Here is a 14,944-nt window from a genome sequence, read left to right on the forward strand (position 1 = left end):
ATCTGCCAATCAGGTGGCGGGTGATTTAAAAATTTGACACATGGCGGTGCGAATTTGACAGCTGGTGGCGGGAAATTGAAATGTGTAGCCGGTTGGAGGCGCCGCGAGCCGATAAACAGTTCAATTTGCGCGTGCGCGGCTAAACGGCGGGAAATTTAAAAATTTGACAGATGGCGGTGGAAATTTGACAGCTGGCGGCGAGAATTTTGACAGATGTCATTATGGAATGGCGGAAATTTTGAATTTGACAGTTGTGTCAGATCAAGATGGCGGTGACGGTTTGGGTAACAATCATAGAGGGTGCTAGAGAGAGCAAAAATTTCAAAAAAGTTTTGAGTGCGGTCCTCGGAAAAAAATTTTGGAATTTCTCGGAAAAAAAAATATTGCAATTTCTCGGAAAAAAATGCAAAATAATTCGTTATTTGGGTGTAATCATCCGGTCTGATTTCCGCGTTTCTCGGAAAAACCGCAAACATTGATAAGACCGGACGTTTTTCGCCGTCTATATAATGAACAAAGTGATCAGCTCAGACCATTGATTGTGCTGCTGTCAAGGTGCTAATAGAACAGTAATCAGCTCAACATTTTCCGCCGTTTATACGAGTGATCAACTTAAGTCGATAAGACAAATAATTTTGTTGTAGTGAGAGTGATAATAAAAGGTAAGAATAAATTTTTGCTTCTAAATCTGGTACTGAATTTGTACTTTATCTTAGGCCTATCATGACTTCCAAAGCTGATGAAGTGATCGTGGTAAGTAACGACATCGTTCAGGCTACTAAAACGCATTTGGATAATTTGACAACAAAATTTGATCATCAAAGTGCTTTATATTTGGTCCACCAAATTAAAAGTTATTTTAAATTTTATTCGAAAACTATTAAAAGCTTGAAATTGAGTGTTGGTGCTCGACTCAAGCTTAATTCCAATTTAATTAAATTAAAACATTTTCACGTCATACTTAAACGTTTGTGTGCAAATAATGGTATCAGTGGTCGAGGATTGAAGATAAATCATCAAAAGAGGGTTCAGTGGGAAGAATTGAAAACTGCTTTTAAGTCACGCGTTCAAACTGGAATAATTTTTAATTTAAGTCACATTGATATTGTTCAATTTTTAAATGATGCATTTTCGGTTTTTAATTCTCGCATTAAAAAATTGCTTAAAAAATTTACTTTGCTTAAAATTAACGCATGTTTTCATGGTGAATTTATTAAAAACAATCCAAACGATGGTAGTGAAATTATTGAAGAAAAATCGTTTAACACCAGGAATGGACTGTTGGATCAAGGGCGAAATATTAAAAATTGGTTTCAAAATTACATAAGAGATAAAATTTTAAGTAAACTAGAAATCTTTCAACTTCGTGATTCGGGTTGGGCATTACATAAAATTATTTCGTTGGAAATCAATATAAATAAATGTGAAATTGGGAATGGTTCATCTTTCATCAGACTTCCACAACAAATTGCTAATAAACACGCTTGTGTTAATGTCAAAAATTATAATGATAACGAGTGCTTTTCTTGGAGCGTCATCTCAGCCTTATTCCCCGCTAATAGTCATCCTGATAGAATTAATTCGTATCCGCATTGGTCATCAAAATTAAATATGAAGGGAATCGAATTTCCTGTCAGTATTAATCAAATTTCCAAATTTGAAAAATTAAATAATGTTTCAATTAACGTGTACGTTTTGAAATTAAATCAAACTAAATCAAAAGCATCGTATTATACTGTAGCTCCAGTAAGACTAACAGAAAAAAAATTAGAAAAACATGTAAATTTGCTCCAAGTCCAAAACGTTTATTTTCCAAAATTAAATGATTATGAGGCTCCAGATAATGCCGATGTGGATAACACCGAAATAAAGTATCATTATTGTTGGATTAAAAACTTGTCTCGACTTGTTTCAAATCAATTAAAGAAAAATAATCATAAAGTGTATTTATGTGATCGTTGCCTTAACTATTTCAAGAAGGAGGATACTATTAAAGAGCATTCGGAGCAATGTGAAAAATTAAATTTTAGTAAAATTTCATTTCCAAAATATGATTATGTAGAATTTCAAAATTATATCAATCAACAGACATTACCATTTATTTTATACTGCGATTTCGAGTCTGTGCTTCAACCGATCGAAAAAACTTGTGAAAATACATCCAAAACCTTCAAGTATCAACAACATAAAGCGTGCAGTGTTGGACTATTTCTAAAATGTAACTATGATGATAGTCTGTCCTTTTATGACTTTTATCGTGGTGAGAATGTTGCTGTGTGGTTTACAAATAAGCTTAAACAAATTGCAAGAAATGTCTCTGAAAAAATAATCGAAGCTAAACCTATGGGTTCAAGTCCAAGCTTTAAATCAGCTGTCTTATGTCACATATGTGGGAAATGTTTTACCGAAGAAGATAGACAACAAAAAAACATTGTAAGAGATCATGATCATTTTACATCGGTATTTAGAGGATTTGCTCATTCAATATGTAATTTAAATTATAAAAAGCGATTTATGGTTCCCATTGTTTTTCACAATTTATCGGGATATGATAGTCATTTCCTCATTGAAGATATTTCAAAATTAGGAAAAATCACACTTTTGCCAATCAATCTAGAAAAGTACATTTCATTCACACTGAAAGATGAAAATACTGATATAAAATTTAGGTTCATTGATTCTCTCAGATTTATGAATGCATCCTTGGATGAATTAGTATCGACTTTAGAAGCAGATGAATTACAACATTTAAAACGCGAATTTAAAGAGTTAGATAAGGATTCCTTCAAATTACTCACACGCAAAGGTGTATTTCCATACGACTATCTCGACTCAATTGAAAAATTAACAGAAACATGTCTACCACCGATCGAAAAATTTTATAGTAAACTAAATGATTCGCACATTTCCGAAGAAAATTATCAACATGGTCAAAACGTTTGGACCCAATTCAAAATTAACAACTTGGGCGAATACTTGGATTTGTATATGAAAATTGACATTTTACTATTGGCCGATGTTTTCGAAAATTTCCGTCGAGTAATGCATAAAACGTATGGTTTGGACCCCGCATGGTACTACACTTTACCTGGTTATACATGGGATTGTATGCTGAAATACACTGGATGTAAACTCGAAATTCTTAAAGATATTGATATGTTATTATTTGTGGAAAGAGGTATTCGCGGTGGCATAAATCAATGCTGCAATCGATACTCGGAAGCAAATAATAAATATTTAGGTGACGATTATGATCCATCTAAACCAAATAAATATCTAATGTATTTGGATGTCAACAATCTTTACGGGTGGGCCATGCAGCAATATTTACCCTATAGAGAATTTAAATGGTTAGATGATGTTACTGATTTTGATGTTACAAATATTTCCAACGAGTCCAACACAGGTTACATTTTAGAAGTCGATCTTGACTACCCGCAACATATACATGATCGGCACAAAGACTTACCTTTTTGTGCTGAACACCGAAAACCAGCAAATTCAAAAATCTCTAAATTAATGACCACCCTACATAAAAAAACTAATTACATTCTTCATTATCAGAATTTAAAACAAGCGATACATAATGGTTTAGTGGTTAAAAAGATTCATAAAATTTTAAGTTTCAAGCAAGCTCCATGGCTAAAACCGTATATCGAACTAAACACAAATTTACGTGCACAAGCCAAAAGTACTTTTGAAAAAAATAATTATAAATTGGCGAATAATGCAGTGTTTGGAAAAACCATGGAAAATATCCGAAAACATCGAATTGTAAAATTGGTATCGCAATGGGAAGGGAGATACGGAGCAAAAAATTTAATATCCAGCCCCAGATTTCAAAATCGTACAATTTTTAATGAAAATCTTATCGCGGTTGAGCTTGCAAAAACAGAACTTATATTCAATAAACCATTGTACATTGGTATGTCTATTTTAGATATTTCCAAAGTATGTGTCTATGATTTTCATTATGAATTCATGTTAAAGAAGTTTAATGAAAATAATTGCAAACTTTTATATACTGACACCGACAGCCTTATCTACGAACTTCAATGTGATGATATCTATCATGATTTAATTAAGGCAAATATTAAAATGTTCGATACAAGTGATTACCCTTTAAACAATCAATGGTCAATACCTCTTGTAAACAAAAAGGTCCCTGGGGTAATGAAAGATGAGCTAAATAGCAATGCGATGAGTCATTTTATTGGACTAAGATCTAAAATGTACGCGTACAAAGTTAAAGGGGGAAAATGTATCAAAAAATCAAAAGGTGTTAAATTTAGTGTTGTCAAAAATAAAATCACTTTTCAAGACTACCTAGACTGTTTAAAAAATAACATGGTTAAAGAGGTGACTCAACGTACAATACGATCATTTGCGCACAAAGTTTACAGTATCGAACAGCACAAAATTGGTTTAAGCAACTTTGATGATAAAAGATTTTTATTAAATGATTCCACTGATACTTTACCACACGGTCACTACAAATCACTTTTAATGGAAACAAATGAGAGCCTACAACATTGAAAATTAACATTCATTCCTACATTTCAAGTTGGAGTAGTAGGATGTGGCAAATGTACAGTCAAGACAAATGGGTGAAGGCAACAGATCTTAATTCCGCCGTCAAACGTATCCATTCCGAATTTCGTGATGCTTACTATGATCTCCTACATGCTGAGGTGTACGATGTAGACTTCACAGAAGAGGATGCATTAATTAAATCATGGAAGAAGCAATATCGCAATGGTATGGAAATTTGTCAACAATTCATCGATAAGCAAATTGATGTGGCGAGGTTGTGTCAATCTTTGTTCGACCAAGGACTACATGGATTTATTAAGGACCTGGAAATATTTTTACCACCCAATCTTGTTCAAAAGTACATAAATAAAACTTGTAATTAAAATGATGTGCCTTTATTCCCTCCCTTTTCTATAAATATCACTAGACTTATACGAAGTATTCATTGTTATGTTAGTCCCCGAACGTAAAGGTGGACGTGGTGTAGTAAATTCTCTAATTAATAAACTACCTCTAGAACTACACATACCCGGCTACAAGTAAGTCTTATAAGATTTTATTCATTTTTCAATAAAAAAAGCTACTGTGGTCCTGGCACAAAATTGGAGAAAAGATTACGGAAAGGTGATTCTGGTATAAATAAGTTGGATGCTGCATGCAAAGAACACGACATTAGCTATTCCAAAAATCAATCTTTAGACGAGCGACACAAAGCAGATTTGATTTTAGAAAATCGGGCTTGGGAGAGGGTTAAATCGAAAGACGCCGGTTTAGGAGAGAAAGCAGCAGCTTGGCTTGTAACAACAGCCATGAAAACGAAAAGAAAGCTTGGAATGGGTCTTCGAAAAAAGACTCATCGTCATCATCCTACTATTTCATTTAATCGTGGTATTGTAGACCACATAAGAAAGGATCTAAGGAATGAAAATGTAGATTTATCTAATAAAACAGCATTGAGAAGAGCTGCAGTGATGGCACTCCAAACAGGTCGTATAGCTGTGATAAAAGCGGGAGGTCGTAAGAACATACGTGTTCCTAGAATAATACCGTTTGAACCGAAGCAAGGAGGAATTTTACCTCTTCTACCTATATTGGCAGGACTGGGAAGTCTTGGCTCACTAATAGGAGGAGCTAGTGCTGTGGCAAAAACAGTGATTGATGCAAAGAATGCGAAAAAGAAATTAGATGAACAAGGTCGGCATAATAAAGCAATGGAAGAAATTGGTAAAAAAGGATCTGGTCTTTATTTGAAGAAGAATGATAGAGGTGGATACGGATTGTTTTTGAAAAAAACAGCAGGTCTCAAAAAACTACCTATAGAGCTACCCAACAGAGCCCTCTACGACATCGATATAAGAAAATTCGCAAAAATGTTAAAAATACCATATTTCAGAGGAGTTTTTATGCGTGACACATTATTAAATAAACCAAATAAAAATGAATGCGCAATAGTCAATTTGGATACCAAGAAAAATCCAGGAACTCATTGGGTGGCCTACATAAAAAAGAACAACAATATTACCTATTTTGATAGTTTTGGGGCACTAAAGCCGCCTCAAGAACTTGTACGTTATAGTGTTGAAATTTTTTACAACAATGATCGATATCAAAACTACAATCAAGTAAATTGTGGTCATTTATGTTTGAAATTTTTGTATAAAAATATGTAAAATATATAAAATAAATCAGTTACATCTTAGATGTTGTATGTGAATAATGTCAACCATCTTCTCTTTAAAAAGTAACAATCACGTGCTATCCATCGATTTCCCAAATCCTATCGAACTTGATTCAGATTGCGATTACGGTTTAGCGTTAATTGGGTTTCATTCATACAATAGTATTCCAAATATTGAACCAGGCGAAAATAAATTCTATTACTCTGAGGAGAAAGATTCAAAAGTAATAACAATACCAACAGGATCTTATGAAATTTCCGACATTGAATCATACTTGATCCAAAAAATAATTCCAAACTCTGTGAAGAAAGAAGACTACAACCAATATTTTTCACTAAAACCCAATCACAATACGCTTAAGTGTGAAATTAAAAGCGAACATTACGCAATCGATTTTACACAGGAGGATAGTATTGGTAGAATATTAGGGTTTTCTAAACGTACACTACCACCACATCAACATCACGAATCAGATCTACCTGTCGACATAGTAAAAGTCAGAACTATTCAAATTAATTGTAATATAACGACAGGAGCTTTTCATAATCATAGGCTTTCTCATACCATTTACGAATTTGCTGTGCAAGTCAATCCAGGATTTGCAATAGACGAAGTACCAAGGAATCTTGTATATCTACCCATAATTAATAAGCGAGAAATTCCAAACATAACACTAAGCATACTTAACCAAGATTTCAAACCTGTCAATTTTCGTAAAGAAGAAGTAATTGTGCGTTTAGAACTAAAGAAACTGTCATAATGGGTTTGGTGTTTATCAATCCAAGTCGAAGTCCTTATAAAAGTTCGATGTCAGTTGTTCAGCAGTCAGTCTGTAAAAGACAACCATCGAAGACAAAGGGTTTAACTCCAGCGAATATATTGTTTCTTAAATCGTTAGGTTATAATGTCATTAAGCCAAACGTTCGACTTTCATCGAAAACCGCAATTTGATGAAAACATTAAGAAGATTGAGACTCGAACATATTATCCTTATGTGAAAACTTTTAATAATAATGACATCATTGAAATTTCAATAAATCAATCGGACATATGGACCTTAATGTACGATGCCGCCTTGATTATTAAAGGTAGTGTCAAGAAAAAAAGTGGAGAAGGAAGTGTATCTCTTGTAAATAATGTTGGTGCATTTCTATTTGATTCTGTCACATATGAATTAAATGGTAAAGAAATTGAGACCGTACGTGATCCTGGTATTGTGAGCACAATCAGAGGTTATCTCTGTTATAACCCCAACGATTCAAAGCACCTGGATATTGCAGGATGGAATTTTCCACAAAATCCTATAGTAAATACTGATGGATCATTCATTCTACGTGTTCCGCTAAAACATCTGTTTGGTGTTTTCAATGATCATCAAGTAACATCTTTTGGAAAACAAACTATACGTCTTGTAAGGAACAAGAACGATGATGACTGTATGCATACAACTAATGTAAAAGATCCTACGATAGCAGGGGAATTAAACATTGAAAATATCTCACTAAAAGTGGACATTATTACACCTAATGATGTCCTGAAATTAAATTTGTTAAAATCAATAAAAACAGATGAGCCAATGTTTATATCGTTCAGAAAATGGGATTATCATGAATTGCCCCAGCTGACTGTTGGTGCTACAAAAGAAATTTGGGGTGTGAAAACAAGTACAAGTGTAGAAACACCTCGATTTGTAATTATTGCATTTCAAACGGGGATCAGAAATACTATCAAAAAAGATCCGCAATATTTTGGGAATATAAATGTATCAGATATACGTATTATGCTAAATGGAGAATATTACCCTACAGAACGCATGAGGCTCAACTTTGAAAAAAATAAATTTGTTGATGCACATTATAATTATTCACAATTTTTGAGTAGATTTAAAAATGATATTACACATCCCAAACAACCTTTGTTAGATTATGTAGCTTTTAAGAATCGAGCTTTGTTCGTCATTGACTGTTCCCAAAGGCACCAATCGTTGAAATCAAATACTGTTGATCTTAAGGTTGATATTGAAGCCGCAAGTGGTTTTCCTGCAGATACAAAAGCATATTGCATTATCATTCATGATACCATCTTTGAACATCTTCCTATTAGTGAGATAGTACGAAGTCTATCTTAAAAAGTAGAGGGGGTGGTATATAATTTAACAGACTAAAGATGTAATGTTAATGTGACGACAATCATGATGACGATTGTTTGTGTTGATATTCAAGGGTTTAACTTGAGAAATGAAAATCAAAAATGGTCCTTTTACCCCAAAGAAGTTACCATATTCAACGGACATCAAACCAATCATTACCTTCTAAAGCCGCCCAAAAAATTTGACACATTGTCGCAAACCAATAAAAGTCAAGTGAGGTATGAAGAACGAAATTTCCATGGTCTACGCTATTCATATGGATATGTGAATTATGATGACATTGCTGATATTTTAGTTAAAGTATTAAAAAACTATAAAATGGTTTATGTGAAGGGGAGCCAAAAACATACTTATTTAACATATGTGTGTGCAAATGAATTACCGGACTTGATCATAAAAAACGTTGAAAATGAAGTTGGAGTACCCAAGTTTGAAAAACAACGTTCCAAATGCTTTAATCATTTTAATCAAAAAAATTACATGTGTAGCAATGTAAACTGTGTAATTTTGCACCAGTGGGTGGAAAAAATAAATAAATGCTAAAGTTTTTAATTTTTTATTAATCACCCTCTCTCCATCAGATCTATTTAAGGTGATGTTGTAGTAGATTTTCTTTAGTTATTGGTTCAAAATGCATGAAGCACATACCAACAAACCAGAAAAAGTATACAATGATAAATTCGGACTTCATTATGTGACATGTCCTTGGTCGAATCCAAACGCCACGTGTGGACCTGATACTTGTAGATGTATACTCGAAAAATTAATCAAAAATGATTCATCATCAACATCATCATCATCATCATCATCATCATCATCATCATCATCATCACTAGAATCATGCAGTTTACGTTGTAAAGTATGTTTGATGTTTTCTAACAGTGATGATGGTTATAAAAGTTTATAAACAATTCTTTTTATTTTCACCATCAGTTTATGTCAGAATGCAGTGCACGCAACAAGAAGAAACCCTACCCATAGTTAATTTAGATTTTTTTGAAAAACCGAAAACTCATATTCATGGAAAACTACTACCAACTTCATTTCGAGCAATTTTTTGTGGGCCCAGTGGATGTGGAAAAACGAACGCATTGCTTTCTTTAATTTATAATGAAAGAGGACTTAAATTTAAAAATGTTTATCTTTATTCAAAATCTTTATTTCAAACTAAATATCAAGTACTAAAATCGGTGTTGGCACGTGTGAATGGAATAAAATACTTTCCGTACGACAATAATGATGACGTAATTGATCCCTCTCAGGCTCTTGATCATTCCTTATTTATATTTGACGATGTGGCCTGTGATAATCAAAATAAAATTCGTCAGTATTATTCAATGTGTAGACATAAAAATATCGATGCAGCCTACTTGTGCCAAACTTATTCTAAAATACCTAAACAACTAATACGTGATAATAGTAATGTTATTGTGTTATTTAGACAAGACGAAATCAATTTGAAACATGTGTATGACGAGCACGTTTCACCCGATATGTCCTATGATCAATTCAAAAAAATTTGTTCAGAGTGCTGGAGAAAACGTTATGGATGTTTAGTAATTGTTAAAGATTTTCCGGTGGATAATGGTCGATATCGCAAAGGGTTCGATAAATATATAAAAATCTAATTTTCTATAATTTATCATCACTCATTAAAATGACATCTTCAGATCCGCACGTTACAAAAGCCATTGATCGACTCGCTAAAGGTATTAGGAGAAAATATTTAGCTCTTAAATTGGGTCGATTTGAGCAAGATGAAACAATAAAGAAAATATTTCAACCTATTATTGATCCTCTGTCCAAGAAGGTTGATAACATATCTGCAAAAACCACAAAAACCGCAAAGGTCATTGATAGTACGACACAAACACGTTACTTCGCTCCAAAACGTGACTCATCTACACAGACAAATCAATTCACAGATACCAAGCCCGTCATTGAATCAGTGGATCAAATTTCAGTTAAGGAGCTTCCCACTGAAATTATTGGTGAATACAACCCTAGTTTTGAACCAACTGATGATTATGCTACAGCTACAGTTAATCCTGATGATGATGTTGTTGGTGATGGTGATGATAATGTGTTTGAAAATATCACTGAAGAAGCTTATGAAGACTACTTATCTGATTATTCGAAATTAGCTCGTGAATACATAGATGGATTTTTAAGAGATCATTCAGCAAAAGAGTATGATACAACATATGGAGTAAATCATGATGCAGAAACAAATAAGTGGATGTTGGGCAATAAATTAATTCATTTTGGGAAAAACAGTGATGACTTTACTATTGGAGGTAAAACTTATGTGGGTACAAGGGGCTTGTATGAATTATTGTTTAAAAAACGTCCTATGAAGTATACAAAACATGATGAAGATAGCTATCACTCAATACTTAAAGCAACAAGCGTACACAAAAGACAATTTGATCCAACAGGATACTTAAGAGGCAGTAGTCATCCGAAATATCGAAGTGTTATAAAACCACTTATTAGTGATTCACCACAACGTAGTTATTCGTTTTCTGGAAGTGGACTTACAGATAATATATTGCAATACAATTCAAAATCAATCGAATATGTATATTGGGATGATGTTAACGAACTTGTTGATAGATTAAAATTACTTTGGGCATCAAAAGACGCTGGTAATTCGTCACATAACAATGAAATTGTAGCTATAGTTAATGAATTAAAAGAAGCGGGTATTATTTATTAACTTGTAATCCGTCCAAATCATTTAGTTGTAAAATGCCTCTCGACAAGTTTGGTCAAGCTTTAGACGATCATAAAAACACTTTATTGTTGGCAAAATTTCAAACTACTAATGGATTGAAATTTACTGTTGATGGGGATATTGATGCAGAAAATTTGAAAATTTGCAATATTAAAGAACCGTCTTTGGATAATGATGCTGCGAATAAAAAATATATAGACACTAAAATTGCTCAACTATCCCACGATGTTCTAACAACTATTAAAGCTATATCTTCTAGAGTTCTTAAATCTGTAGAGCTCTGTCAAAACCGTATAACATTACAGCAAGAAATATATGCCAAGTTAAAAACAGAATTGTTAAATGTTGTAGCTCAAATTGATAAAAGATTAAATAAAATAGAAGAACAAATTACGGACAACAATTTGAAAATTAATCAGCATATGGAAAACAATCTTACGACCATTAACTTACTTAAAGAGAAAATTGATTCCATCTCGACTGCTAATCTAGAGTTCTTAAGCAAAAACAAATTGGTTAGTATTGATGATAAAAAATTATTGCACAATTCAAATAATTAAAAAATTTTAAAATCAGCAAATGTGAATCTGTAATAATTAGTGAAAAAATTCTAGATATCTAGTAATACAAAACAGTCTGTAGATTCTACTTATTATTAATAAAAGATTTATATAAAATTAGTTGTTTTCAAATTATTTATCAGATTAGTGGTAAACAATGGTGAAACAGCATTCCAAAGAAAAAGTAGAGCTTGTTAATGAGCTTCACAAACCAATCCAAAGAAAGTTTACTAGACGTCGAACAATTATTAAGGGTTTAGACGATTTATGGCAAGCTGATCTAGGACAAATGAATATGTATGCCTCGTCTAATAAAAATTTTAACTTTATATTGATTGTAATCGATTGTTTTTCGAAATATGTTTGGGCTAAGCCCTTAAAGTCTAAACATGCCGATGAAGTTACAAAAGCATTTGAATCAATATTAAAAGAGAAGAGGCACCCCAAAAATTTACAGACAGATCAAGGTAAAGAATTTTTTTAATTCGAAATTCAATGCATTAATGAAGAAATATAAAATAAATCATTACCATACGTTCAGTTCTAAAAAAGCAGCAATTGCCGAACGAGTCATACGAACATTAAAAGACCGTCTTTTTAAATACTTCAGTTTAAACGGTTCATACAAGTGGATTAATGTTCTACCAGAACTTGTATCCACATATAATAATACCATCCATAGTACAATACATGTGAAGCCCGTTAATGTAAACAAAACAAATGAAGATCGTGTTTTAAAATCATCATTTAATGAGATTAAAGTTGCAACAGCCACAAGAAAATTTAAAGTTGGAGACATTGTTAGGATAAGTAAAGCCAAACATATTTTTGATAAAGGTTATACACCTAATTGGACCACAGAATTGTTCAAGGTTGTTAAAATAAATATTACCAATCCTACCACGTACCTTTTAGAAGATATGGAAGAAAAACCTATAATGGGTGCTTTCTACGAAAAATAATTGCAGAAAACAAAAAATTCGGACATATATCTAGTGGAAAAAGTTTTGAAACGACGTGGAAATAAAGTATTGGTTAAATGGTTAGGGTTTGATAATAACCATAACAGTTGGATTGATAAGAAAAATGTGTTATGACATGTAAACAATGATCGTTTTGATTAGTTTACATCAAGATGTCTGCCGATGAGCAGTGTGATGTTGAAGAAATTCAGTATGATTGCGAATTGATGATTGAAGCTAACCGATTTGAAGAGGAAATCAAAAAAGAAAAACATTTAATTCTCAATATCAGATATGACTTTGAATATTTATCACCGTTCTTTATTGAATGTGGTCTAAGTCCTGCGAGAAATTTTCAACCTGCAATTCGACTTAACAATGAATTCAACAATCTGTCCTTCAATACAATCGAATGGTCTGAATTTGTTAAGGTGCTCACACGATTCATCGATGGCAGTTTAAAGGTGAACACTATCAAATTTTGGGAAAATTTTGTCATCAATCGCAAACCAAAACTCATTCAGCTATCCAAAAATTCAACTAGTTTTGTTTTGATGGATAATGATATTCAACAAATTCTCCAATTAGACACTATTTTGTCGAAAAGACTTGAAATATTACATAAATTAAATTTTTTTAATTATTATTATTAATTGTTAAATAACATACACAAAATAGCAAATGCTTCTGTTAACTTGTCAATACTAGATATTATTAGAATTATTTGTGACTCTAATGCCTCTATTAAAAATTACTGTATGATGGAATGTATACATTTCTTAAGCGAACGAGTGTTGTGTGATTTTAATAAATATAAAGAACGATTTTAACAAGTGTTTTATTTTATCAACAGATGTGTGCGTCTACCGCAACAGGAAAGGTTGTAAAACTCATATTGATTAGATTGCTTTATTTCTGTCTTACAAGTGTAATTTCATGATTTAGCACTACTAATTTATAATTGTATAATTTTATGCAATAATCATTTTTCAAACACTTTTGTGGTAATGGTCTTCATTTTTTAAGACAATTTCAAACAATGCTGTAGTACCGTACTCACAATTCTTCAATTTTCTTATTCCTCTGTACACTAAACAATATGTGTCTGAAGTAAAGTTTTCCAAGTTGCTGCGTATAACCTCAATACTTCTTTTGGGTAGAAATACTTTAAAATCTTCCAATTCCACTATAGGACACTCACCGTAAAGCCCTTTGTACAAAGACACATTTTTAATAAGGTACTTTACACCAATGGGCAGAGTTGTAAGACCCTTAAATTCCTTTATGGAGTTGGAACTGTTAGTGACAATGTTGATTTGTTTCAAATCCATTCTAAAAGATGTATTACTTAGTATAAAATAATTAAATGAAAATTAACCCATACTTATCGATTCTTGGACTGCACAACACTTGATTTGAATGAAATTGATTGATTTTTTCTTTATATAGACAGCGAAAAACGTCCGGTCTTATCAATGTTTGCGGTTATTCCGAGAAACGCGGAAATCAGACCAAATGACCACACCCAAATAACGAATTATTTTGCATTTTTTTCCGAGAAATTGCAATATTTTTTTTTCCGAGAAATTCCAAAATTTTTTTCCGAGGACCGCACTCAAAACTTTTTTGAAATTTTTGCTCTCTCTAGCGCCCTCTATGATTGTCACCCAAACCGTCACCGCCATCTTGATCTGACACAACTGTCAAATTCAAAATTTCCGCCATTCCATAATGACATCTGTCAAAATTCTCGCCGCCAGCTGTCAAATTTCCACCGCCATCTGTCAGATTTTTAAATTTCCCGCCGTTTAGCCGCGCACGCGCAAATTGAACTGTTTATCGGCTCGCGGCGCCTCCAACCGGCTACACATTTCAATTTCCCGCCACCAGCTGTCAAATTCCCACCGCCATCTGTCAAATTTTTAAATCACCCGCCACCTGATTGGCAGATGACCAGCAATACGCCGGAAGAGCCGCCGACACCATCTGTGCGCCTGATTGGTAGATGACCAGCAATACATCACTGGACGGGCGCTCGAGATTACGACTTCCGGTCTAGAACCGGCTTTGTTACACTACTTACATTAATTCCACACATCTTAATGATCTGGACAAGGTGTTAAGCGCCAAAGTGACTACTGCTCGTCTCAATTTTAATCTTTCAACTCTTTATCGGATGCGTTATGCATATTGCGTAGAAATTACCTCTTAAAAAGTGGCAGTCTAGAGAAAAAGATGTAAAAACGATTGTGACCACAACTAAAAAGACACTACAACATGAATTTAAAACCCAATTGGGTTTAATAATACATATAATCCACAAT

The 14,944-nt window shown here is 33.0% G+C and overlaps 1 protein-coding gene across 1 annotated transcript; it reads left to right on the top strand.

The window, feature by feature from the left end:
* The first annotated feature begins 644 nt into the window (after positions 1–644).
* LOC148166772 (uncharacterized) lies at positions 645–4,918 on the top strand. Its single transcript, XM_088048470.1, has 3 exons — positions 645–662; positions 717–753; positions 4,565–4,918. Exon 3 carries the CDS (start codon positions 4,578–4,580, stop codon positions 4,914–4,916), a length of 339 nt encoding a protein of 112 aa, XP_087904596.1. The 5' UTR covers positions 645–662; positions 717–753; positions 4,565–4,577; the 3' UTR covers positions 4,917–4,918.
* The last annotated feature ends 10,026 nt before the right edge of the window (positions 4,919–14,944 follow it).

The sequence above is a fragment of the Gnatocerus cornutus genome, unplaced genomic scaffold, assembly GCF_029298725.1.
Source record: "Gnatocerus cornutus isolate USDA-ARS CGAHR unplaced genomic scaffold, icGnaCorn1.1 Chromosome13, whole genome shotgun sequence".
Classification (NCBI taxonomy): Eukaryota; Metazoa; Arthropoda; class Insecta; order Coleoptera; family Tenebrionidae; genus Gnatocerus; species Gnatocerus cornutus.

What these genes read in the sequence shown, in the direction of transcription:
- LOC148166772 (XM_088048470.1), top strand. Translation starts at nt 4,578, where the DNA reads ATGTGGCAAATGTACAGTCAAGACAAATGGGTGAAGGCAACAGATCTT.